General features: G+C 46.2%; 1 protein-coding gene across 6 annotated transcripts in view; it reads right to left on the reverse strand.

Annotated features, from left to right (window-relative positions):
- Positions 1-22,033: 22,033 nt before the first annotated feature.
- Positions 22,034-27,883, reverse strand: part of ANK1 (ankyrin 1) — an 869,955-nt gene continuing 864,105 nt past the window's right edge. For all 6 annotated transcript variants that reach the window (XM_069214086.1, XM_069214083.1, XM_069214082.1 and 3 more), the window contains one exon: positions 22,034-26,609. In XM_069214086.1, coding sequence (XP_069070187.1) covers positions 26,583-26,609 — 27 coding nt within the window. In that variant the 3' untranslated portion in view covers positions 22,034-26,582. The remainder of the gene's footprint in view (positions 26,610-27,883) is intronic.

A 27,883-nucleotide genomic window follows, 5' to 3' on the forward strand; every position in this document is an offset into this window, starting at 1 on the left:
CTTCATTTTTCATGACGCTATTGATGTACTCTGCATGAGGAGTGCCAAAATATTGGTGCTACTCTTGCAGAGTACATAGGGACCCATTATAAATAGTGGAAGCCCTCGTTTAACGCCTGCTCTGAGCAGGCGTTAAAAGTTCAGTAAAAAATGATGCAAGGAAATCTGTTAGCTGTTCTTGCGCCATCTTTTCGCCCCCCCCCCTCACAGGGGAACCCCCCCCCCCTGTGCATACATCATGCCCGGCGCAGATGTAATGTAGCGCAAAGGGATACAAAGTGGCGCAATCCATGCATTGTGCCACTGTGCAAATGTGGCGCAAGGAGATTGGCCCCGTTGGGCCACATTAGCATCAAGAACAATTACGCTTACGTGGCACAAGGTGGTGCTAGAGGCTTATAAATATGCCCCTAAGTTTCATAAGGCTGACTTCCTGTTTAGGCTACAGGGACACAACAAGCTACATGAGGACTTTTCCTGCAACTTCCCATTGGACCAGTGGCGACTCGACCTGGACTGGACCCTCCTGTTTGCCTCTGCTTGCCTCACTCTGAGTCTCTAAGGGGCATATTTATACTTTCTTTGCGCTGAATTAGCGTAATTTTGTTTAATGCAAATTCAGCGCAAACTTAACTCCATATTTATATTTTGACGGTAGACCCATCTAGTGTCAAAATATTGCAGTTAAAGTCATTTTTGGATGCGTGAAACCACCTTGCATCAATGAGATGCAAGGTAGGCGTTTCCATCCATCATTTGACGCAAAGCCCCTAGCGCCTTATTTATCCTCCCGTGCAAAAAAGGTGCACGGGTAGATGTGGGCCTAAATAATGGCGCTAAGGCTACTTAGCACCATTATTTAACGCATGGGTCAGGGCAGGCTTTAGGGGACCTGTGGACCCAATTCCATGGTCAAACACCATGGAAAGAGCCCACAGGTGCCCAACCCAAGCCCCAGGAACACCCCCACCCACACCAGAGGGACACCAGAGGATGGGGGATGCCATCCCAGGTAACTACAATAAGTAGAGGTAAGTATTTTGAAATGTTTTTTAAGTGCCTTCGGGGACCCTGAAATCGGTCCCCCTACCTGCCACTGGGTGCAATGGCCTTGCCCAGGGGACCCTTGTCCCCTGTGCTAGCCATTGGGGTGGTGGGCATGACTCCTTTCTTTTATAAGACAAGAGCCATGTGGTACGAATGGGTTTGCGTCAGGAAATGATGCTAGGCTGGTTAAAGGCATTTTGTTTGCCACTAACCAGCCTACGGTGTTTTTTTGGTGCAAAAACCCACTCTGCCATACCGCCACCTCAACCCACACCCGGCTAACGTCATTTTCCGAGACACTAGCCCACCTTTTGCTCTGGCTTGCAGGGTTCCATAAATTTGGTGCCCAGCTATACATTTTTTATGAAAAACTGTGTTTACGCAGTTTTGCGTCAAAAAGTATAAATATGAGCCTAAGTGTCTCCCTGGCTCCCCTGAGCTCTGAGGGCTTTAGAAATTTACTCCGGTGGTGGATTGAGACGTAAAGGGCTAACATCAACAAAAAGCCTGGTTAATGTATCCGACCTGCGCTCCATTTCTGTCAGTGTCAAATTACACCTACATCCTGTTCTAACACAAACATTGACTATCATTGTCACTTTGTGCTTTTTGCACTATTTCTACTTAAATTGTTTTCCATTTTTGCTTTATTACTGTTTTAGCACTGCATTAAAACTTTACACATTGCCTCTAAGTTAAGCCTATCTTCTATTTGCCAAAGCTACCAGGTGGTTGAGCTCAGATTAATTCAGTGACCGTAACCCTTTCCACACTGAGGATGTAATGGTTACATCCTCAGCCACTGTGGTCTTGTGCTGAGGACGTAACCATTATATTCTCTGCACACAACCACCAAATCCCTCTGCTGTTTACAGCAGAGGGATTTGTTTTTTCTAAAAACAGACTCAGGAGCTGGGAAAGAGCTTTTTCAAGCTCCTGACGCTGTTTTTAGTTTCCACTGAAATGACAATCAGCGTGCATGGAGCGCTGAGTTAATTTCAGTGAAAACGAAAGTGAAATGAGTCGATTCGCTTTTTTAACTTTCACTGCCTCAGTGATCAGGGGGCTAGCTCAGTGCCTCAAGCACCTAGGCAGATGGAAGAGGTATCCTTGGAAAGGGGATCTCCCCTTTCCAATGGTAGCCCTCCCTAGTGGATCTCTGTTTGGGCAAGGGCTTTTGCTCCCCCATATTGTTTTGGCCAGTTCAGTGCCCCTGGAGCGGCAGAAAGCCCACTAGGCACCAGGGATTTGGTTTTTTGGGGCAATGCCCCCCCCCAAAAAAAATATAGACAGTCTTTCTGACCCCCTCCACTTCCCGCAGGGGGCAGACTGGGTGTTATTACCTTCAATCTGCCCCCCAGGTGCAAAATGCCCACTAGAAACCAGGGATTTGTTTTTAATAAAGGACCATTGGGGACTGCCCCCACCACAGCCCCTTCCCAAAATAAATGGGATCTAAAGTCTTTCTGACCCTCCCCTGGGGACAGATAGGGTAATTACCCCTTATCTGCCTGTGTCCCCCAGGTGGGCAGAAAGCCGACTACACACTAGGGAATATATATATATTTTTTAAATGAGTGGTGGGGCGCAGCCCACCATGGGCATGGACATGGCAATGCCGTGACCCCAAATAAATGGGGACAAAGTCATTCTATCCCCCCTGGGCAACCAGATGGAGGTAATTACCTCTGATTAGCCCTCCGAGAGGGCAGACAGCCCACTAGATGCCAAGGAATAAAAAGAAATAGAGGGAGGGGCTGCCCACAACAATGGGCATGGTTATGTCCCCACCCGAACTGAAGGGGGCAGCATTCTTCCTGCCCTGCCCCTTGCAGACTAAAGCATCTCATCTCAATGACAAGCAAGAGGACATTTGACTCTAGGTTTTGATTTTACAAATGGGCCAAGAGAGCTTGGCTAACTTCTAATATTGTCCCACTTGCAATGGTGAGCGGCTGCACTTTTTGGACTTGGGTACCCTGCCACCTACAAAAATCTACCAGAACGAGACTAATCTGAAAACTAAACATCTGGGGGAGTCCATGTGGTGTGCTTCACATGCACCCCACACCATTTTCTTACCCACAATGCCCTACAAACCTCCAATTTTGCCTGAAATCAAGCATTTTCCCTAAATTTCTGTGATTGAAACTTACGGAATCCACAAAATTCTTACCACCCAGCATTGCCCCATCTGTACAGATAAAAACCCTGCCCTTTTAGGCCCTCTTTGGTTCCCCTCTAAACGTTTTTGGTCCTTCCCTGTCGCAGGCACTTGGCCCACCTACACAAGTGAGGTATAATTTTTATCAGGAGGGCAAGGGGAATGCTGGGTGGTAGGAAATTTGTGCCGGCACGATGATACCACACAGAAATGTGAGGAAGATTTGATTTTTTTAACTGCATTTGAGATTCACACAAGTCCCATGTTATTGGACTTCCCTGGGTGTCTAGTTTTAAGAAATGTTTGGGTCTGCTAGGTTTCCTTAGATGGCCGCTGAACCTTGGGCCAAAAAAGCAGGTCCCCCTCTTGCATAAACAGGTCGTTTTGTGACATGTCATTTTTGATGTGTCCATAATATGTTTTGGGCCTTCCCCATCGTTGGCACTTGGCCCACCCACACAAGTAAGGTGTCATTTTTAACAGGAGATCTGGGGGAAACACTGGGTGGTAGAAACATTGTGGCTCCCTTCAGAATCCAGAACTTTCCATCACAGAAATGTGAGGCAAATGTGTTTCGTAGACAGATTTTGAGGTGTGCAAGGTATTCTGTGTAACAGAACCTGCTGAGAGCCACACAAGGCACCCCATCAAGTATTCTCCTGGTTTTCTAGTTTTCACAAATTTACAGGTTTGCTAGATTTCCCTAGGTGCCGGCTGAGCTAAGGCCCGAAATCCACCGCTAGCCACATTGCAAAAAAGGGTCAGTTTTGGGTGGAAAAATGTGATGTGTCCATGTTGTGTTTTATGCTGTTTCTCGTTGCAGAAACTAGGCCTACCCACACATGTGAGGTACCATTTTTATCAGAAGACTTGGGGAAGGCTGGGGGGAAGGATGTTTGTGACTCCCCTCAGACTCCAGAACTTTCCATCGCAGAAATGTGAGGTAAATGTGTTTTTTAGACACATTTTGAGGTTTGCAAGGAATTCTGGGTAACAGATCCTGGGGAGAGCCACATGGGTCACCCCATCCTAGATTTCCCTGTGTGTCTAGTGTTCCAAAATGTACAGGTTTGCTAGATTTCCCTAGGTGCCGGCTGAGCTAGGGCTCATAATCCACAGCTAGGCACATTGAAAAAAGGGTCAATTTTAGGTATAAACATGTAATGTGTTCATGTTGCATTTTGGGCAGTTTCCTGTCATGGGTACTAAGCCTACCCACACAATCAGGAGACTTAGGGGAACACAGAACAGTACAACAAGTGTTTTGAGAAATGCCTTCTAATTCACATGCTAATATGGGTTCCCACAAACTCAGATGTGCAAATAACCACTGCTTCTAAACTCCATATCTTGCACCCATTTCAGAAATACATAAGTTTCCTTGATACCTATTTTTCACTCTTTGGGCCAGATTTATGAAAAGTGGCGCTACTTTACATGTAGCGCCACTTTTCTTGTGGACCCTTGCTCCCCCCTACCCCCACCATATGCGCGCCGTATTTAAAACACAGCGCATCATGGCACAGGGTAGGGGACAATAGCATCCGAATTTCCAAAATGTTGGTGCTACCCTGAATAGTACATAGGGGGCAATTGTAAACAATGGTGTGCCCATTTTTAACACCTGCTCTGAGTAGGCGTTAAAAGTGCTGAAAAAATTATGCAAAGAAGTACAAGTTATTTACCTTCGGTAACGAAATATCTGGTAGGGACATATTCTTGTTGCAGATTCCTTACCTTAGAATTTCCCCCAGGCATCAGACTGGATCCGGAGATTTTTCTTCGAGCAATACCCTTGCGCGTCGGTAGGTGGCATTGGTTGACTCCGTGATAACATTGGGACTTTGGGAGTAGTACATAGACACCGCCTCAGCGCAGTGAAGTCAGTTTCTTTTAATGCCTTTCCACGCCAATGCGCAGAGCCCCTAAGAAAACTGAAATTGGTGCGCCAGAGCTAAGGACCTGAAGGGGGAATCCCTGTCCCTAGAAATCAGTTTGCAAGCTGTGAAGATGGGTGGGTCGGTAACGAACCTGCAACTAGAATATGTCTCTACCAGATATTTAGTTACCGAAGGCAAATAACTTGTACGTCTGATAGAGACTTCTAGTTGCAGATTCCTTACCTTAGAATAGATACCCAAGCAATGCCATCCTCGCAGGTGGGCTGCAAACCAAGATCATACTAGGAAGCCCTGCAGGACCGAACGCCCAAAGTAGCCGTCCCGATGGACCGGACTGTCCAGGCAGTAGTGTTTAGCAAACATGTGCAGAGACGCCCACGTAGCTGCCTGGCAGATATCCAGGACAGGAACTCCATGTGCTAATGCAGTGGAAGCAGCAGTTGCTCTGGTGGAATGAGTGCCCAAGCCCTCAGGGAGTTGCTTCTTGGCCAAAGCATAGCATATCTTGATGCAAAGAAGTACCCATTGAGAGATGGTATGTTTTTGCACCGCCTTCCCTTTCTTCGCACCCACATACCCAACAAAGAGTTGATTGTCCACCCAGAAATCTTTAGTACGAATAAGATATAATGCCAATGCACTTTCTGGGCCAAGACAGTGGAGTCTCTCCTCCTCATGGGAAGGATGTAGGGATGCCTACAAAGTAAGCAGGGTGATGGACTGAACTACATTAAAAGGCGTAACCACTTTGGGAAGGAAGGAAGCCTTAGTGCGTAACACCACTTTGTCAGGGTGCACAGACAAGAATGGAGGTTTGGACAAAAGGGCCTGAAGCTCATTCACTCTGTGAGCAGAAGTGATGGCAACAAGAAAGACAGTCTTGAAGGTGAGGAGCCATAAGGGACAATTGTGCATCGGCTCAAAGGGAGTACACATTAAATAAGTAAGGACAAGATTGAGGTCCCACTGAGGCATGATAAATGGAGTGGGAGGAAATAAATGGGTGAGACTTTTTAGGAATCTACTCACAATAGGAGCTTTAAAGAGTGAGGGCTGATCAGGTAACCTAAGTAAGGCCGAAATGGCAGATAAATACCCTTTAAGGATGCCCAAAGCAGAGCCCTGCTGGGCCAAAGAAAAAATTAACAAAAGAACCTAAGAGGGGCAGAGAGGGGATCAACAGATTTGTTGGTGCACCATGCCACCAATTTATGCCAACAACAGGTGTATACCATTTTGGTGGAGGCACGCCTGGCTGCCAAGATAACATCACAGACTTCGGGTGGAAGATCAAAAGTCGTAAACTGGCGCTGCTCAATCTCCATGTATGAAGGCAGAGATTGGACAGGTTCAGGTGGAGAACCGTCCCCTGCTGCTGCGACAGAAGATCAGCCCGAAGAGGCAGTCTGAGTGGAGGATCGATGGCCATACTCAATAGCCCTGGATATCATACTCTCTGTGCCCAGTCCGGAGCCGCCAAGATGACTTGGACCCAGTCATTCCTGATCTTCTTGAGAACTCGGGGCAGAAGTGGTGTAGGCGGAAAGGCGGAAAGGAGGCCGGCGTTCCACTCGAGACTAAAAGCATCTCTGAGCAAGTGCCGCCTTGGAAACTCCAATGTGCGAAACAGCTGACATTGCGCGTTCTCTGCTGAGGCGAACAGATCCAACCAAGGCTCTCCCTACTGCTGAAAGAGACCTTGCACCATCTCCGGATGGAGATGGCATTCGTGATTGGCTGGCTTTCGACGGCAGAGTTTGTTCGCTTTGGCGTTGAGGGAACCCGCAGATGTTGAACCACCAGGGTAATGCCCTGATGTTCCAGCCATCTCCAGAGATGTAGTGCCTCCTGACAAAGGGTCCAGGACCCTACTCTGCCCTGTTTGTTGCAGTACCACATGGCGGTAGTATTGTCCGTGAACACCTGCACTACCTTCCCTTTGAGAGAGTGAAGAAAGGCTTTCAACACAGGCCTGATCGCCTGGAGCTCCAGAAGATTGATATGGAGCCCAGACTCCACCGGAGGCCACAGGCCTCTGATCTCCGCCTCTCCCATGTGGCTGCCCCAACCCAAGAGCAATGCATCTGTCGCTATAGATAGATGTGATTGGGGAAGGGAGAGGGATCTTCCGTGGAGCCAATGCGGTTCGAAAGCCACCACTGCAGGTCTTTCGCACACCCCTCTGAGATCTGGACCATGTCGGAGAGATTCCCCGATGCTGCGCCCACTGGAACTTCAAGTCCCACTGCAGAGCCCGCATATGCCATCTGGCATGTGTCACTAGCAGGATGCAGGAGGCCATGAGGCCCAGCAGCCTCAAAGTCAGTCTCACCGAAACCCAAGAGAGAGGCTGAAAGATCAGAATCATAGCCTGAATATCTTGGACTCGCTTTTCGGGAGGATAAGCCCGAAATTGCACTGTGTCCAGAACAGCTCCGATGAAAGGGAGCATCTGAGAGGGAGTCAGGTGTGACTTTGGGCTGTTTATAGTGAACCCCAGCGTGTGCAGGAGGCTCACTGTAGTCTGAAGGTGAAAGACGACTTTCTGGGGCGAGTCCACCTTCAACAGCCAGTCGTCAAGGTAGGGGAAGACTGAGACCCCTAACCTGTGCTGATGAGCTGCAACCAACACCATCACTTTCGTGAACACCCAAGGGGCGCTGGGAAGGCCAAAGGGGAGCACGGTAAACTGACAGTGCTCGTGACCTACCACGAATTGTAGGTAACGTCTGTGGGCAGGCAGGATGGGGATGTAGAAATAAGCGTCCTGCAAGTCCAAAGCTACCATCCAGTCTCCTGGTTCTAAGGCAGGCAGAACCTCAGCCTGGGTGAGCATTTTGAATTTCTCCTTCTTAAGGAAGTAGTTGAGGTCCCGCAGGTCTAGGATAGGACGTAAGCCCTTGTCCTTTTTCAGCACCAGAAAGTAGCGGGAATAAAAACTGCGACGTACTTCTGGCACAGGGACCTCATCTATAGTTCCCTTGGCCAAAAGAGCCGCAACTTTCTGGCGGGGAAGTGCCCAATGATTCTCTGTGAGTTGGCCGAGTGATAGAGGCATAGATGGGGGGGCAGATTCGAAAGGGAGGGAATAGCCCTTTTGAACGATCTGCAAAACCCACCTGTCCATAGTGATGGATTCCCAGTGGGGCAGGTGATGGCGAATCCTGCTGCCAATTGGATCGAAGTGAGGAGACGGACTAGGAGGGTTTGGAGGCTGCAGCGGGGGCAGAGGTGAGCTGGGCAGACCTCTGGTTTCCTGTCCCACCCCCATGTGGGACTCTGCGTCCCCGGCCACGCAGTAGCTGAACAGCATGGGTGGCATAGTGACAGGGTGGGGGACGCGACAGGGAGCCCCTTCATGGCCACGACAGGGGCGAAAAGGGGACTGCTGGGGGTGAGGGGCAGCGGAAAGACCAAGGGACCGAGCCGTAGCCCGGGAGTCCTTGAATCTCTCCAAGGCCAAATCTGCTTTGTCTCCAAAGATACGGCAGCCATCAAAGGGCATGTCCATGAGAGACTGTTGTACATCCCCTGAAAAACCAGAAGTACGCAACCTGGCATGGCACCTCAAAGCGACTGTCATAGCAATCGATCTGCCCAGGGAGTTGTGTCCAGCCCACATTGGATTGTGAACTTCGCCGCATCTCTCCCATCATTGACAGCTTGGGAGACGATAGCATGGGCCTCCTCCGGTATCTGCGGCAGAACTTGAGCAACCATATCCCACAAACAGTGGGTATAGTGCCCCAAAAGGCATGCGGTGTTCACACACCACAGCGCGAGACTGGAGGAAGAAAACAAGTTCTGCCCAAATTGTTCCAGTCTTTTTGATTCCCTATTCGGGGGTGCGGAAGGGAATGCGCTTGAGGAAGAGGAAGCCTGGATGACAAGACTCTCAGGCGTGGGGTGTTGGGACAGGAATTTAGGGTCATTCGTGGCAGGCCAATGGCGGCGTGCAATAGTTCTATTCACAGGAGCACCTGTGTTGGGTTTGGACCAAGTACCCAAAAGGACATTGGTAAGGGCTTCATTGAATGGTAGATTGATTGAGGCGCATGGCCTCATAGAACTCTTTAAGTTGGACGGGGGTCGCTCTAGCTCCCGGAAACTCGGGGCAGCATGGAGCAGACCCAGAAGCAGGCTCTGAGGATGGAGGCCTTGAATGTCGACGCTTCCCGCATCACATCAGCCGAGCAACGGGGCGAAGTTGAAGTGCGATGGGACCGATTTGACGACTTCTTTTTCTTACCTGTACCCGAAGATTTTGAAGAAGACGAGTGGTGATGGCTTCGCAAACAGTCTCAACACCTTGAGCAAGACCTTGACCTACGCAGAGTCAAGCACTGGGCTGCCATGAGCTTGAGAGAACGCTCCCTCAAGGCCTTCGGGTGCATGGCCCGGTACTCGGAGCACGACTTCAGGTCGCGCTTCAGGCACCACAAACAAACTCGATGCGGATCTGTCACCAACATCATGCAGTGACAGTCCTAGCACCGCTTGAACCCGGTCTTTGGGGACATCCTTGACGCACCACAGAACTCACACAAAAGGGTCGAACTCGGTCAAAAAGAGACCAGGGTAGCTCTCTCCGGATCAGCGCGTGGCGCGGAAAGAAAAGCACTGACGTCATTGTGCTGAGGCGGCGTCTATCTACTACTCCTGACGTCATCACGGTGACTACGACGCCCGCGGAGTCGACCGACGCCACCTACAGACGCACAAGGGTATTGCTCAAAGAAAAATCTCTGGATACAGTCTGATGCATGGGGGAAATTCTTAGGTAAGGAATCTGCAACTAGAAGTCTCTATCAGATATATCTGAGATTTCTTTGCAACAGTTTTTTGGCACCCCTAACTGGGGAATGCCCCCTTTGCATACATTATGCCTGGCGCAGGCATAATGTGGCGCAAACAGTTACAAAGTGGCGCAATGCATGCATTGCACCACTTTGTAAATATGGCATGGGGAAAAGGCCACCTTTGTGTAAAAAAATGATGCTAAGGCAGCACTAAAGGGGCGCTAGGCCCTCTTAAATCAGGGCCTTTATATTTTACAACATGAATTTCTGAATACCCGGTACACAATAAAAACAATTGCAAGGTGTAGCTCAGTTATTGGCTCTGGGTACCTCGGTTTCTTGGTGAACCTACAAGCCCTATATATCGCTGCAACTAGACAGGTCCAGCGGACATAATAGTTTATTGCTTTTGAAAATTTGTCATAGTTAGAAGAAGGTACCGATTAAAACATAGACACAAATGATTGTTTTTTTCAACTCAATTTCAGTATTCTTTTATTTCAACTGTTACTTTCTATATGAAAACCTTGAAGGATCTACACAAATGACCCCTTGCTGAATTCAGAATTGTGTCTACTTTGCAGAATTGTATAGCTTTTTGGGATCAACCAATGGTTTTACACCCATTTCTACCACTAACTGGAAAGAGGCTGAAAGCACAAAAAAAAAGAAATATTGGCCATGTCCCAGTTAAATGCGAAGACTGTTGAAAAATTAAGCTTTCTGATTCAAGTCTTCCTGTTCCTGAATGCTGGGAAGATGATGATTTTAGCACAGCAAACCCTTTGTTGATGCCATTTGCAGGGGGAAAAACAGACACTTTCTTCTGCAGCACTTACTTCCCCAAAAAAACTTAATTTAGCAATATTTTGCCCATTGTCTCAGTCCCCACCACTGGAATCCACAAACCATGGGTACCTTTAGACTCCCAAGGATGTTGGAAAAAAAGGATGCAAATTTAGCTTGGATAGCTTATGTGGACAAAACGTTATGGGGTCCTAAGCATGAGCTAGCCCAAATAGCCTAAAAAAGGGCTCAGCACTGGGGGAAAAAGGCCTAGCAGCGAAGGGTAAGGGTTCACTCTGACAAGCATTGTAATTATTACTTGAAATGGGCACTTACCCTCATGAACTAACAACCCAATTTTTTACATGTACTACAGGCCAAGGTCAGGGAATCTCAGTTTGGGGGAGTTTATGTTAGATCTGTGCTCCCTAGAATATTCAACCAGCCATACAGATCCTCACTGGGAACCAGTGCAAATCCCTCAGTTCATTTAACACCAAGGATCTGCGGGGTTTGTTTAAAGCCAGTTTGGCTGCCGCCATTTGAAATCTGTGCAGTCTGTTAAACAGATAGTCTAGGGCTCTATGTAGTAGGACATTACAATAGTCCAATCTGCTCAGTGTAACACTGCATATAATAGTAGATCTAGCTTGAGTGGGTAGTAAAGGTAACACTTTCCTGAGACCCTGTAAAAGTGCAAAGCCAGTGCCTTCAACGTTGGTGATATTCTCTTCCAAGGATAGCTTGTTATCAAATAAAACCCCAAGATTATGGACTGCACTTGAAGATTGCAGTTCCTCATCTGCTGCCAAAGGGCAGAGGTTAGGGGGATGATCCATGGGTATTCTGCTTGTAGAACATATGAGAGAATTGAAATTCATCCAATTGATGATATCCAATATGCATGGGCCTTCATCAGAGAAATCAATGACCTCATATAGATATTAAACAGGACTGGGCTAAGCGCCGAACCCTGTGGGACTCCTTGATGCAAACCTTTGAATTCAAAGGGATAGAGCTGCAAAGCAACAGCCTGACACCGGTCTGAGAGATAAGACTCCATCTACTTCAATACTGTTCTTCCCACTCCAGTTTCGGTTAGTCTGTCCAGAAGAATTTTATGGTTGGCCACGTCAAAGGCAGCTGACAAAGCCAGCGTAATCAGGACTGTCGCCTGACCCCTGTCTACCCTCATCCGTAGCTTGTCCATGGCGACGGGTAGGACTCACTCAGTGCCATGCCCAGGTCTGAACCCAAATTGTTCATCCTCTAAATGAGAGTGAGTTTCCAGAAATTAGGACAGCCTTCGGCTCTCATATTGCTTCAATATTTTCACAGGAAATGGAAGGAGCGATATGGGTCTGAAATTGCTCAACACTGCAGGGTCTGCTGTAGGTTTCTTTAAACGGGGGTAACAATGGTCTTTTTTCATATTCGAGGTACATCCCACGGCTCTCTGGATTGGTTACATAGTAACAATGTGGGAGGAATGAGTTCATCTCCCAAAAAGATCTTTAGGATTTTTGGACAGTAATCAGGATTTAGAATTAACTGGGGTAAATCTGTGCTCTATTCACTGCCTAACAGACCCTTGGGTCTGGACTACAGTTTTCCAGTCATCATAGATCAAAAGGGAATTAAATATTTAGGCATATATGTCAGCTGCAAAAAAAATACCAGGAACTGTACGAGGCAGTAGGTAGGTTTGGGGAAGATGTGCAACACTGGAAGAAATTATAGGATTTTCTCTTTGGCGGAGGGCCCTTGTCCAAAATCATGACACTTACAGGAATCTGAGGACAGCTCCACCCTACAAGATAGGATACTGTAAGAGCCATTGTACGAAAAATTTATATCCTACATACATAAAATACATAACCATCAACTCACCGCATAGCTCAGGAAAAAATAGATCACAGACTTGGGTGAACTTGAGGACTTGGACTAGGAAGAGGCTCTTCAGTGCCCGAGGGAAGCGCCAATTAGGGCACAGCTCAAACTTGTCAAAATTAAGATCCTACTCAGAATTTACTATAGAAGAACTCAAATGGACATATTTGTCAGGAATGACCGTACCCCCCTCCACCTTAAATGATTCAGGGAGGTGGGAACCTACCTTCATACTCTTACAATCCTTCCAGGATGGGATCAGATGTAGTTTAGCAGTGGTGGAGAAAACTTCTATGAGCAGCAATGCCAAACTTCTCCTGCTGGGTATCTGGATCTAAGATGCTACTCTCATATATGCAAAGCTTCTAAGTAACTTAGCCTTATGTTTAATGTAGCTTCCTTCTCCAAACACATCCAAAGCAGCCAACACGTGTTTCGTCATGCGACCAATCCTCGCATTGACTTCATTAAGGCTGCAATTGATAAATAAAATTGCCTATATAATATCAAACAACAAATAATCAAAGAATATAAAATATACAATGGTAATACCCAGTGCTCACACAGTAGTGCTCATGATCCACTATTCATTCACAAGTGCCACAAATGTGAAGGAAAAAATGGTGGGTAATACAACCATTAATGATACCAAGTACCAAGTGATATTTGGAAATTTCGGTAACAAGGGGGTTATTCGAATTGACTCAATCAGTGGAGGCAAGTTCACAAGGTTGAATTTTTGTTTGTATTTGGCTTAACTTCACACATAGAAGATTTGTAGCATTTTGGTGTAGGGGTGCCGTTGTTTCACAGATTCAGCACATGAACAATAATCTGGATTACTGGTTTTTTTGCCTGTAAATATCACTTGGTATCATTAATGGTTGTATTACCCACTATTTTTTTTCAGAAAACCAAATTTTTCAACACCGTTTTGGCATTGCAAAGGGACACCACGTTCTGTTACCCAATATCCTTAGCAAACCTCAAAATTTGGCAAAAAAAAACCTTTTTCCTCAAATTTTGGTGATAGAAAGTTCTGGAATCTGAGAGGAGCCACAAAGTTCCTTCCTCCCAGCATTCCCCCAGGTCTCCTGATTAAAATGGTACCTCACGTGTGTGGGTAAGCCTAGTACCCGCAACAGGAAATGCCCCAAAACACTACGTGGGCACATAAAAATTATCATATACAAAACTACCTATTTTTGCAGAGGGGGGGGACATCTGCATTTTTGGTCCTGGGCTCAGCAGCCATCTAGGGAAACCTACCCAACTCAGACAGACTTTTCTGAAAACTAGACACCCGAGGGAATCCAGGGAGGTGTGGCTTGCATGGATCCCCTAGTGTTTTCTTACCCAGAATCCTCAACAAACCTCAAATTTACCTTAAAAAATGTCACATTTTACCACATTTCTGTGTGGAATCACCGCACCGGCACAAATTTCCTACCATCCAACGTTCCCCTCGGTCTCCTGATAAAAATGATACCTCACTTATGTAGGTAGGCCAAGTGCCTGTGACAGGGAAGAGCCAAAAACATGTTGAAATTGAGGGGGAACCAAAGCAGGTCCAAAAGGGCGACAATCCTGGGTGGTAAGAATTTTTTGGATTCCTGCAGATTGCAGAAGGTTTTATCACAAAAATGTGGGGAAAGTTTGTGATTTCAAGCAAAGATGGAGGTTTGCAGGGCATTGTGGGTAGGAAAATGGTGCAGGGTGCATGTGAAGCACCCCACCCTCGACTCATCCAGATATTTAGTTTTCAGATGTGTCTAAGTCTCATAGATTTTTCAATATGGCAGCATCCCATTAAAAAGGGCAGCCCTCACCATTCAAAGTGGGACGATTTTGAGAGTTAGCCAAGCTCTCATGGCCCAAATGTAAAATCTGAACCCAAAATAATCAAATGTCCTCTTGCTTGCCATTGAGATAAGATCTTTCACTGTGTCCATACTGGTTGGTAGCCACCACCCCACTATTTTTTTTTAATTCCCTGGCATCTAGTAGGCTTTCTGCCCCCTCCCCCAGGAGTAGATTTGCCATGGAATAAGATGTTTTAGTGTGCGGGGGGAGAGGTGAAAGACTGTTACCACCTTCAGTTGGGATGGGGGCATAACCATGTCCATACTGGTTGGTAGCCACCAATTTTATTTCATTGGCATCTAGTAGACTTTCTGCCCCCCGGGGTGTGGATTGGGGGTAATTGCCCCATCTGCCCACTGGTGGGCAGAACAACTTTGTCCCCATTTATTTTGGGTGGGGGTATGGCCATACCACCACCCTCTTTTTTTAAAAACAAATCTTCCCTGGTGTCTGGTGGACTTTCTGCCCCCCCTTGGGGGCAGATGGGCCTTACAAAAATAGGCCAATCTGCCCCCCTTGGCCAACAGTAATGTGCCCCCATAGGGAGCTGCCCTTGCCCAAGGGGCTTCCCCCCAAACAAAACACACACACACACCTATCCCTGTTGCCTTAGTGGTTTCTGCGCCTAATAGAAATAAAAATAGAAATAGGCCAATCTACCCCTCAAGGGGAGCAGAAATAGCCTAAAATAAATTTGCCCCCTATGGGAGCAACCTTTGCCTAAGGGGTTGTTCCCCATCTGTAAAAAAAAAACAAATCCCAGGTGCCTAGTGGTTTCTCGGTTTATAGAAATAGGCCGATCTGCGCCAAAGGCGGGCAGAGATGGCCTAAAATAAATGTGACCCCCCCCCCCCAAGGGGAGCGACCCTTGCCTAAGAGGTCACTCCCCTTGCGTGAAATTGGCGCAAAAAAAAATCCTGGTGTCTACTGGTTTCTGCCCCCCTTGGGGCCAGATTGGCCTAAGAAACATAGGCCAATCTGTCCCCAAGGTGGGCAGAAACGGCCTAACATAAAATTGCCCCCCCGGGGAGCGACCCTTGCCTAGGGGGTCGCTCCCCATCTGTTGAAAAAAATAAAATCCCTGGTGCCTAATGGTTTCTCCCGCCCTTGAGGGCAGATCGACCTAATTAAAATAGGCCGATCTGCCCCCATGGGGGCAGCAATGGCATAAAAACAATTTCCCCCACCCCCAGGGGTGCGACACTTGCCTAAGGGGTCGTTCTGCACTTGTAAATAATAAAAAAAAAAAATTCTTAAATGATCCCTGGTGTATAGAGGTTTCTGCCCCACCTGGGAGACAGATCAGCCTAATTACAATAGGCAAATCTGCCCCAAGGGGGAGTAGAAAAGGCCTTAAAAAAAATGCCCCACAGGGGAGCGACCCTTGCCCAAGGGGCCGCTCCCCATCATTTTTTTGTTCTTGTAAATAAAGATCCCTGGTGTCTAGTGGGCATTTCTGCAGTCCAGTTGCTTCACGATCGGGCTGCAGAAATGGTCAAAGAGACATGAAAAGAAAGGCCTTTCCTTTCAGGTCGCTGTGTCCCACCCCCATCCCTCCCCCCCCGATTGGAAGAGAAATGCAAGCATTTGAGCTTCCAGCGGGATGGGGGTGGCCTTTGATGAGGTCAGCGCGTGATTGCTTGCTGACATCAGCAGATGTCTTTGGGGGGGGGGTGCAAGGGGGCCAGGGGTGAAAAGGGAAGCGATTCCCCTTCCATCCCTGCCCATGGGAGGCCCACGAGGAAGCGCTAGAGCTCCTCCCCCCGTGGGCCGGGTGCAGGACAAGGTGGTTACATCTGTGGCAGGACGTAACCACCTCGTCCTGGGCACCAGAGGGGTTACATTGGACCCAAATGAACGAAAGAACATCTTCCAAAAGAAGGCCCAAAGACCAATCAATGGTGATCTCAGGTTTCAGGTCATTATCACGGTCCTTATGAATGTCAAAACAGAAACCCCTCAAAGGCTCATGAGGAGAAGAAACAGCAACAGATTAGTAGCTCTCCACAAGACAAATGTCATCTGGTACAGTAAGAAGGTGGTAATAAGAAGGTGTTAGTAAGAAGGTGAAAGGAAGACCCAAGAAAATCCTTCAGGAGCACACAGCGCTATGCCCTAGGCGTTGGCACTGAAGGGGACTGAATATTACTGTTAGCCTCCCCTGTTCAGTTAGTAATCAAAATGATCCAGGACGCCCGAGTTCCAGATGTGGATCCAAAAACAGCACTGTTCATGGCATTGACCACAGCATCAAAGGTGAAATCACCACTCAGGTCTTCGACTGAAAGGCAGCAACTATTGGTATGAAGGCAATGTCAGCAGGCCCAAAGGGGTGGACCGGCACCAGGTTGAAAGTCACCAGGGGGGCATGCAGAAGTCAGTCAATTAGAAAAGGCATTCTTCTTTCAGGAGCTTTTTTAAGCTATTGAGAAATCCCAAGTTCAGAATGATGTGTAAGATAGGAGGTAAGACAACCTGGATACCGAATCACTCTGACCAGACCCAGCCTCAGTGTTTGATTTGGATTGGGATTGGAGTAGACATTTGCCTCATCAAACATTGAGACTTTCAGGCTCTGAGTCACAATCTGACTTTAGACCCTGCAAACACCTAAAGGAGATCTAAGACCTTTGGCGGCATGATTGCTACATGCTCTACAGAAGAAATGTCCTGGAGAAAGACTAGAGGAGAGAAGCTCCTCCTCAGCAATGCAAAGCAGGGTTAAAAAAGAACTGATATTGAAGCACCGAAGGGCACCTTGTGGAGCCCCGAGCCATTTGGGGAGAGCTGGAGCATGGATACAGCAGTGACACCAACTGCTGGTATGGTAGAGCTATTTAAAGCTTTCAAATCCAGTCTGGCATATGTGGTAAATTAAAGCAGGGTCGCCCCAAGGGGGTGTGGCAGAGGCGGCATTGTGACTCAGGCCGCATGGTTTTCGGTCTTATACTATATATTTTTATTTAAAGCAAGGCTGCCTTCTTTAGAAATAATGAGGCAGCTCACATGGCAATACCAGTAAATGGCGCCAGATGCCATAGCTGGCATTTTTTCTCTTTTTCTGGGAAACATCTGTTACCTCTTAACGCTTACAATCAGGTGTTTTTGTTGCACCTGAAAAAGACAAAAGAAGTTTTCAATGGGCCTTGCATAAAGTACTTAGGGGCATATTTATGAGCCCCTTGCCCCACCATTGCGCAAACCTTGAAATCATCTTAATGAGACCACGCAAAGACACTTTATGTGGCTATGAAGGGCCTCATATATATGGAGTAAGGCAAGGCAGTGCCAATCCCTGCATTGCCTTACTCTGTGCAAGGAAGGCATTCCATGGGCGTTGCAGTGGGTGTTCCCACGCAACACTCATGGATTTTGGCACATCTCCAGTTTTAAAAGACCTTGGAAACCTAGGGTTGCGTCAAAACTTCAGGCCTCCACAGGAGAGGCACAATGAGGAGAAATACGTTTATTCCTCCTCGTTTTTAACTCTTTTTAAGTGTGCTGCATTTTGCAGCACACATAGAAAAAGGAAAAAGCCTCTCAGGATTGTTTTATGCAGGAGGTGCTCTTCTGCACAAAAACAATCCTTCCTACAATGCAGACACCCTTGCACCATGGTGCAAGGGTGCCTGAGTTGGCACTAGGCTGCCAAAACAGCGCCAGTGCAGTGGGAAAGGACAGGTATAAGCCATATGCCATTGCCATTGAGACAGCGCATTCCTGCTCTTTCCCTTTGACGCAGGGCAGCGCAGCAGGGCCTTAAATATGGGTCAAAGTCTGGATCCTGTAAAAACTTTTGCCAAACATGCATTCAAGAAGTGGAAAATCCGTAGGCAAAATAACATAAAATAACATAAAAGTATCCATAAGAAATTTTTTTGATGTCTGTGTGAACTGGTGACCATTCACCAGTTTGGGACACAGTCCAATTGTCCACAGTTACTGGAGTCCAACTGAGAGTTGATGACACACCTGTCAGACATTTTTAGGTATGACTAGATGGAATAGTGAGCTAGTACTCAGTAGGTTGGCCATAGAGGTGTTGTACCACAATACTGAAGTTTAAATATGGACTGGCATTTATATCAATCACAAAATATAGACTACCAACATATTGTCAGGGTAGGTTGGTATTGAGCTAATAATATAGCCTTAGAACCCGCCGTAGCGGGCTCTACCGGCTATTAAAGGCCCGCTCCCCGCGTTAAATGCCCGAGCCGAAGGCGAGGGCATTTAACAGGGGAGAGGGACTTTAATAGCCGGTAGAGCCCGCTACGGCGGGTTCTAAGGCTATAAGAACATTCTGCCACTCAGGGCAGAATGTTCTATTAAAAAAAAAAATGTTCACGGAGCCCGAGGGGTTTAAAATCCCCTCGGACTCCGTGAGGCTTTGTTCACAGCTGTTGCTGTGAACAAAGCGAACATTGGAATGTTGGCGCTGCGGGCTTTTACCGGCCAGTAAAAGCCCGCAGCACTCCATTGTTTTCAATGGAGCTTCCAGCATTCCAATGTTCTAATATTTGATCTATACTTCCTATGTAAGTGCATCTTGATTAATTTCTGGTAGTTGATATGTAAGGCTGAGGTTCTTGACCTTGATATTGTGTCTTATTTGTCCCCAGGTGCCTTTTTCCAGGGACATATCATCTCAAGAAAGTCACTAAAATTTGTATCTCTTGAACTTTACAGGATAGGAAAATAATTCCACTGATCCTGGAATCAATGCTGTAAACATTTTCAAGACCTTAGAACTGGGCCCAGTGCTTGAGTGTGAAGGTTCACTGCCTCTTTACCCTGCTGGGTCAGAAGGCAACTTCCATTCACCCTGGGGCACAGAATGGGATCATGAATGTTGCAGGTTCACCCTAGCATCAAAGACAGGTATTGTCACAGTTCTTCACGCTGGACGATACTCTTCTTTGACTGTACTCAGACTATCTTTAGCAAAAATATTGTCTTGACAGAAATATTGTATGTTAAATATGGCTTGTAAAATGTGTCCCATTGGGTGTAGATTCTAATATTAACTCCAGCAGGGTGATATTTTTGTGGACTGAGTTTAAGACACAATATTTCTGTCAGACAATATCTTATTAATGATATTCTGGTATGATTATCACTTTTTATCTCTCGTTTTTTAGGGTCAAGCACAAAGCGCTCTGTCCCTGGTGTAGTATCTCTATGGGCTTTTAACCACGTCCATCAATTTGGTTGGTTCGTGAGCTTGCCTTTTAAAATTCAATTAATTTCATCAGTAAAAGCCATGCATACGTCATGCCTTTTCCGGTGTTTAGCCCTCCTTGATCGCACCGGCCAACTACTAAAAACATACGAGGCTCCATGTTTTCCATATGGTTTCTGGACTACTTTTTCTCTTTATTTTGCAGGCAGCGCGATCTCGCTGGGCAGTAGTCGAGCACTTTGCATGACATCGACCCTGTTACATGAATAATTGCACTTTTGCTGGTTACATGGCTAATTGCACTTTTGAGGATTACATGGATAATTGCACTTTTGCCGATACGTTTTACTGTGAGTGAACTTCTGTTTCCTTTTGGGTGCCTCCTTCATGCTTCATGGTGGCCATTGGCTTGCTTATGTGAAACGGTTTTACTTTTCAGTTTATGTCGCAAGAAAAGGCCCATTAGGATTTTAAAATGCGAATAGCTGTAACTCATGCAAACGCTAGACCTGTTGCATTGCAAATGCTTGTTTTCTTTTGCAGCTCATATAATGGAAAGACTTGCTCAGCCTATTTCAACTCCCCTTCATGCAGGATGCAGAATATGTGCGGACCTCTAGAAATCCCTCCCTCAGCCTGACCAGCATCCTTGGGTTGCTCCAGTCTCTTCCACAGTTGATTGTGTGCTCTCGTAATAAATACTATGTTATTGGAAACTGACTCTGTGTACTTTTTCTTTTCACTAAGTACAAGCAGCGACTGGTGCTGGTCAAGTCGAAGGCCACGTAAGGCTGCAAGGAGTCCCTGTCCCCTCTTTGTTTGGCCCATCTACCTCCTTAGATGGCAGCTGTAACCTCAGCGTGTTCCTCAAACCTTACAGGTTTCTCGAGTATGGAGTGTTTCTGTGATACCAGATTATTGTTCTCAGAATATCAACTGGTAAAAATATAGTGCCCTGAAAATCTTTCCAAAAGTATTGTAACATTGGAGTTAATAACAGAACATGAACACCAAATGAGCTAATATTTTTGTAAACGATGATCAGGGTGCAATATTTATGTCAGGCAATATGTCTACATATAATATTCTGAAATGTAACCAGTTGTTAGACATTGATATCTTACCTAGTGCAATCAGCCAGAACTAGTTAATTTTTTTCCATTGGGTGTTTCTCAGTGATAAGTTGCAAAAGATTTAATAAGACGGAGCCAGTTGTTATGGATAAATGAAAGAATTCTCATGCATATTTTGGGATTCACCATCATTGTGCACCTCAGTACAGTCCAGAAGCCAATGTGGAGGTACAAAGTGCAACCATATGGCCAATCAGGGTGTACCACTGGCACTAGTAGCCAAACTAGATTGTTGAATTGTGTTGCAGGATATGAATAAGGCACATCAGAACAGCAATAAAAACACTACATAAAACAGTTTTTTACCAATTGTGAAAAGAGTTTTGGCATGCAGAACGAACCTGAGGTTCATGGAGCATGGGGCAGGTTGATTAAATTACAGTGGGTACTGAGATGATCACACGAAAGTTCATAAAGGATCGAGAAGAGGCGAGAACAATACTTAGTTTTCATGGGGTACATTCGGATGAATAAAGTCCAAGAAGATTATGCCAGATTTTAGAGTAAATAGCAATGAAATTTGGAAAGGTTGGAAATAATGTGATTTTCACTAAGATAATCTCCTTTCAATTAAGCAGTTATAAGAGATGAATTTACTGAGGTAATTTCCTGCTATCATGACGTTTTGCTTTTTATTGAAACTATTTAGAGGCAATTAAACTTGTTAGTTGGTCCTGGCTTTGAATGCTACAGAACAATTTAAATATTAAAATGACTAAGTACCTGTTCTAGCGAGGTAGCAACTCCCTAGTGCCGATTACTGACCCCGGAAGATGTGAGTTTCAAAGACATGAAGACAGAATGTGGCCACACTCTGACAAGTGGCACAAAAATAAACACCTTTATTATAGCCCCAGAGAAATATGGTAGATGTAGGCCTTGCATATTTCATTTTTTGTCGGTCATCATTTTAGCAGTAAAACGTCCAATGAGGTACTCTTATTTGAAAGAAGCCATACATTTTCGGAACATCTCTCACATGTGGCCACATTGATTTAAAGTAATGCAGTGCTCATAGAGTGGGGGGCTTGCTACTTGAAGACCAGTGTCACCTTAAGTGTTGTCCAATCAAGATCAGTCGGGAAGTAGCTCATCGTGGGTCTGCATTATGTGTAATGCGGCAAAAATGATAAATCTTGCATTATTTAATGTGCTGTGTATCCATTTCAAAATAAACTCCATGAGCTGGTTGTGGCTGCTCACGGCCCTGTCCCTTTCGAGCCCCCCCAACCACTGCCCCGCTACATAATAAGAGACAGACAGGAAGCCATTGTGCATATTTCTTTATGAATCTGTCCAGCTGGTGTACAGGTGAAAATGACGCTGCCCCAGCTTCCAGGTCTGGGAGGGGGGCAACGGAGACCACCCGACAGGCTCATTTTCAGAATAAAAAAGGAAAAAAATAAAGTTATCTTAAAACCTCTAAAAAGCTTCTAATGTGCAACCCCTTAGCATTCTCTGTCCCTCCCCCTCCCCCCCTTACTGCGAGCAAGGCAAGCGTGCCTGTGGCACGTGCTCGGTAGGTGCGTGAGGCGTTGGCGGGAAGAAGCCATGCCTGCCCATGTGGGCGTCTAGAGTACTAGGCTAGTCCATTCCGCTGCATTCAAGAGTATATTGAGTATTTTACAGAGCCCCCTCCCCCCAGCCTTCCACCTCCCAGATCTGTACCCCACTTTTCATTATATGTCCCCTCACACGCCCACACATACCCCCATACACACATTTATTAACATTATTTATTTTTGCATGGTGGAAGCATGCACTTTAGGGAAGGTTTTCTCTTGGAAGACGAAGCCCCCGGTGCAGGCTGCAGTAGGAGCAGGAGGAATGGAGACCAGCCATGTGACCAAGCAGAGAGGAAAGAGCAGGAGGTGCAGTGGTTGAAGGGTATAGCGGAAGGAGGGTAAACAGTGGTGGTGTGAGTAAAGTACAGACAGTAAAGAAAAGAAAAGAAAGCAGAGGGTGAAACGGTGTGGGGGAGGGGGAACAGAAGATGGACAGAGGAGGGAAGACTGAAGGTGCCAGCAGAGCTGAAACAGAGGAAGTAGACAGGATGGGTAGAGTTCTAAGAAGCCGTGCCAGGTCCAGCAGGGGCTGGAAATGTGAGCAGATAAAGGGAGAGAGAGAGGTACTTTTGTGTAATGAGATATCTAATACCAGAATTATGCAGGCGACCAAATGTCCTTTTTGTCACTAAACAATGTTCATTTTATGTGACGGTTCTTAGAAAACTAAGCAAGATGCGATGTAGCAGGCATGATAACCTACAAAATGCTGAGTAATCTGGTATGCTGTAGGTGTGGTGACCTACAGAATTCAAAGTAGGCTCTGACACAGCAGGCACTGTGGCTTTCAGAGTGAAAGAGTTGTGATCTTCATGAGGAACAAGTCTTAGTGACACAGATGGCAAGCTGTACTTCTAGAGGTGAAGAAAGCCCTGACTGGGCAGGTACTGCGACCTTTAAAATGCCAGGCAAGTAGTGACATTGCAAGCATTCCATCTGACAGAATGCTAAGCAAGTTATGGAGTTGCAGGTGTGCGGCCCTTCAGAATGCTAAGCAAGGTGCGACACAGCATGCACAGTGACATATGATCTTGCCTTCAATATTACTGATCATTGACTAATCAATATCATAGTGATCATGATCATTCCATCCTCCACCATTTCAAATCAACCAGAAGCAATTTTTAAGAGCACTTGGGGGTGTAGCAGCTGCCCAATCCCTCATCGCACTGGCCTGCAATGTGAGTTTGTGGTGAGTCTGCAGTTTCCTATTTCAGCATCCACATACTAAAGCTCTGGTTTGCACCTTTGTGACTTTTAAAAATCCCCTGGCGTGGAAGCAAGCTCGAGCAATGTTAAGTATGAAGTGGAGAGGACGGCCAGCGCTGCAGCCCCCTGCAGGTACGTGGAGTGAAGTGCAGCCCTTCAGTTTGCGCCTCACCAGTAGGCCATCAGAGACCGAATGAAAGGCCACTCCAACAGCTTGTTCGCGACAAGGCGGAAACATTGTGCCTTGAGGAGCATATGACACATGATGCTACCGGGGGAGTACAGTGCCAGTTTCCAACAGTGTGTTCCAATGCTGATGTACTCTGTCTCCATTCTGTACAAATTGTACTTTAAAAACGGATCTAATTCCGCTCTGAAGCACTCATTTACACAGGTGTGTGACTACAAGGGTGCACAGGGTATATTGATATTGTTACGTCACTTTCCAGGGTGAAGGTCCCGAGGTAAATTGCACTCAGGTACAAAAGCAAGGTGCTCGTCACCTTGGCCTCAGGCTCTCAGCTTTTCTACAGGTTTTTGGCCACCTCACCAGAAAGGCAAGGGCTCGGGGCTTTTTTGTGACTGAGAGAGAGGGCAAAGAGGACAGGAAACCGAATCCTCCTTCAAGGCGGAACTCCTGCTGGCAGAACCAACTGCCGGAGGGAGCAGAAATCAGAGGACTTCCTGTGAACAAGTGAAACACTTTTCATCAAACAAGTTTACCAAAAGAGTAGAACTTTACTGAAAGAACTTCACAAGAGATGCTTGTATGGAATTACCTGGCGGCAGTCATTTTAAAAAAGAAACTATGTCCTTCAATCTCCATACAGCAGTTATCTTAAAAAAGATTTCTTTGTTGCGATGGGAGGACTCTGCTGGGCAGGTACACTGCTACCCATGGTAGTATATAATTTAGTGTTTTATTTCCGTTTGATCTCTTGTTTTTTTAATTTATACACTGTGTGCAGTCCTATTTTCATTTTTGCTGATGTGCATGTTTTTTTTTCTTCAAAAACCCTACTTTCCAGATTAATAGACTCCATAGAGAATCTATTGGTTTGGGAATTCTAACACAGCTATCGACCGCTGTTTGAGAAGAGGAATGTGTGTGCCTGGAATGCCACATCAGGCTCAGGGTGCTCTGTATTTTTTTGGAACTGTGGAAAATGGTTGCTGGAAAATTTAGTCTGAGTAGAGCTGATCATTAGGTGATGCTCCAGCAAAGTCAAAATACCTGTTAAGTCCTAAATTACTTAGCTTTCTGAAAACACTTAAAATGGACATTGTGTAGCATGCTTCAAGAAAGCCAGCGTTAAAAACAAAACGCATCTTTAATTTTAGGGCCACAACATGAGGCATGGAACAGAAAACGAAAGGTGTGTGCACACAATTCTTTTCTGAGATGTATACAGCCTTAAATGCTATGAGATGGGAGTGCAGAGGCCCTCACAGACTCCTATTGTGACATCAATCTAACCCTAGTGTCTCACTCTAACCCTGCATCTGACCCTGATTCTGTCATAATTCAGGTGTGCTTTTTTATTCCCTTCCACTTCATTTTATGCAGCCCTGGTTGATGCCTAGAAGGATTATTTCATGATTTTGGACTACGCATAGCATTGTACACTAGTATAAACAGCATAAAGCATTTAAAGTTAGTGAACAGACTTGAAAATCACAGTGACTGTTCATCCTGTTCCCTGAATTCCTTCACCTGACCTAACTACACTGCTCCACAGGTATAAAAATACCATCCCTTCCTTAACTTGACTCAGTGCCACACTTGCACAATATAAAGCCACCATGTCTTAGTCTGACTCCTGCTCATCCCGGCCTGTCCCCTGCACACCTCTAATTAAAGTGGGACTAGGTATTGGCCTTACTCCTGCTCCCTTTTTCTTGCAGTGGACCTGGGCAGTCGGCCTGCCTCGTGCACACATGGGACTAGGAGTGGCACAACTCATGTATACTTCAACTTAGGAAAATACAAGGCCTCAGCCTAACTTCTTTTCGCTCCCACTCAGGCCTGAACTTAGCCTCTGCCTCACTGTTGCTCATTCCAGCTGCAAGCTGTGAGAGGTCTCAAGTCTCCCTTCTGCTCACTTAAACTCAAGATGAACCAGGCCTAGCTTGGCACCTTCCAACTCCCACTCCTGATGGATGTGAAGTGGCCTCAGTCTTTCTCCAGCTCACTACCCACCTGCACTGATATTCAGGGGCTGGGCTTCCCTCACTTCTCCGTCCCTACTAAGTGCATGCTCATGGTTTTTACCTTTTATTTTGCATAGTATTTCTTTATTTGGTACCCACAAAGCTAAATTGCAGAAGAGTTTGCACACTGTGCTCCAGAGTGCAGAACTAGTCCCCTGCACAATGTGCCGACATGCTTGGGCAGACATGGACGACTCCCAAGGATCGCTCTTGGGTACTGCCAATGTTAATACTTCTGAACCCCAGTGCCCCCGTTGAGTACACAGCTCTGGTGGGGAGTAATGCAAGTTTTTGAACGTGGGCCACACTCTCATGGCCTGGCAGCTTTCACCCCCTTCCAGGCACCATGCGACGGCTCCTCGGGACTGCTGATATCCAGACATGCGAAGAAGTAAAGTCCAGGAGCCCAGAGCCGCTCCAGGGTCAGCGATGGCAGATTCCAGTTTTTACATTAAAGGTCGGTGTGGAAGACATCCCTCGTGAGAAGGAAACAAGTTATAGGGAGGGCAGTGTCATTGCACCACAGACGTTGACGTCAACTTCCTTCCCTGTAATGGTACAGGCCCATGCTCTGGCAGAGGCGGGACTTCGGCTATCTGAGGAGGGGCAGAAGGAGATGGCGCCTTCCCCAGTCTGCCCGACCCCTGCACAGGATGGTCCTCCAGCCTGGTCCAGTAATAGTGGGTCATGCGTCAGGTCCTCATGCGAACAGACCGTGTTTTCTCCATGCCGTTAGCCAATAGAAACAAGTATAGCCAGATCTGCATCCATCCAGCCCGGCCCGCCTCCTTGTCTGCTTTGGGGGTTGAGTCAGGGTGATGGAGGATGAGGACTAGTGGTTTGGGGTTGAAGTGAGATCCTATGGAAACACAAAAAGATGAAATTGTTATCAAATGCACTGGTCATAGAGCCGCACACGCTTTTCAAACAAATATATAGATTGGCCTTCTAACACTAGTTTTTGCAGCTTTTATGTTATATTTTCAGATTCTGTGTATAATCGTGCCATCAAGTGGTTGTTCAGGGCTGTAACTTGTTTTTCTGTATACATCGAACACTGGGATTGTGCCCATTCGTTGAACTAAAGCGCTCATTAACAGTATTTGGGTGCCTCTCTGTGAATTTTATGTAACTGAACCAGGTATGTAAAACAACAACAGGCATATGGTTAAAAGAAGCCAGACCTACTAGTTTTGCAAATGCTTGTTAGCAGTATCAAATAAATGGATTTAAAAATATTAGGCTGCGAATTACACGTAACAAATTAATACTGTATTTTCCTTTGAAGCTGTCCTTATTTCAACAGCCGTGGGCCTCTTTCCCACACTTTCTCACAATTACAAATCACAAAAAGATGAGTTTTGCTATGTGTGCTCTGCAGAGAGGCAAATGATTAGATGTGAATGTAGTCTTCACACTTTTATGACCCACTGATAGGCACTGTGAGAAATCTGCACTGCCTTCAGCCTCAACTCCAGAGCTCTCAATCGTGCCCCACTAGGGATACTCATAACAACTTGAATGCACCCGAGCGCCAAGAAAAGACTCAGTTCACGCCACACACTATACAGGAGTTAAATATTGCATGAAAAAATTACTGAAACATCTGGAAAAAGCATGTAATCGCCAAAACGGCAATCATTCCTTCCCCCTCTCCTTTGAACCCAATGACAAACGGGTTTTGTTACTGTCATAATGAGCGCCCGATAAGCCACACACCCAACAAAAGTAGATATCTTAGGCAATGGCATTAGGCCAGTACAGGAGGTGTAAGTGTGCAGAGTTTACATGTCACTGACAGGTGGTGAGTCTGAAGGGTAAGATGTACTCGATGGCAATAGGAGTTTCTCGGCAACATCAAGTGTGTTTACTCACTGGGACCTTAACTAAATGAAACAAGTATTAGCAAAGCCAATAGGTCTGGCTCGTATTTTGAGTCCTGACTAAAACAAAAACAGCCTGCTACAGTAGAAAAACAAAACAACTGTTTCCTGTATGAAATGCACATATAAGTTAAAGAATGTGTGAGATAACTCAATGTAGTTTTGAGATGAAACAGTCACCTATGCATTGTAGTGCAAGCACTCCATGGGAGGCGTAATTATTCATCAAACAGACAATAGCATAAGTTAG

The sequence above is a fragment of the Pleurodeles waltl genome, chromosome 11 (genome assembly GCF_031143425.1).
Source record: "Pleurodeles waltl isolate 20211129_DDA chromosome 11, aPleWal1.hap1.20221129, whole genome shotgun sequence".
In the NCBI taxonomy this organism is placed as follows: Eukaryota; Metazoa; Chordata; class Amphibia; order Caudata; family Salamandridae; genus Pleurodeles; species Pleurodeles waltl.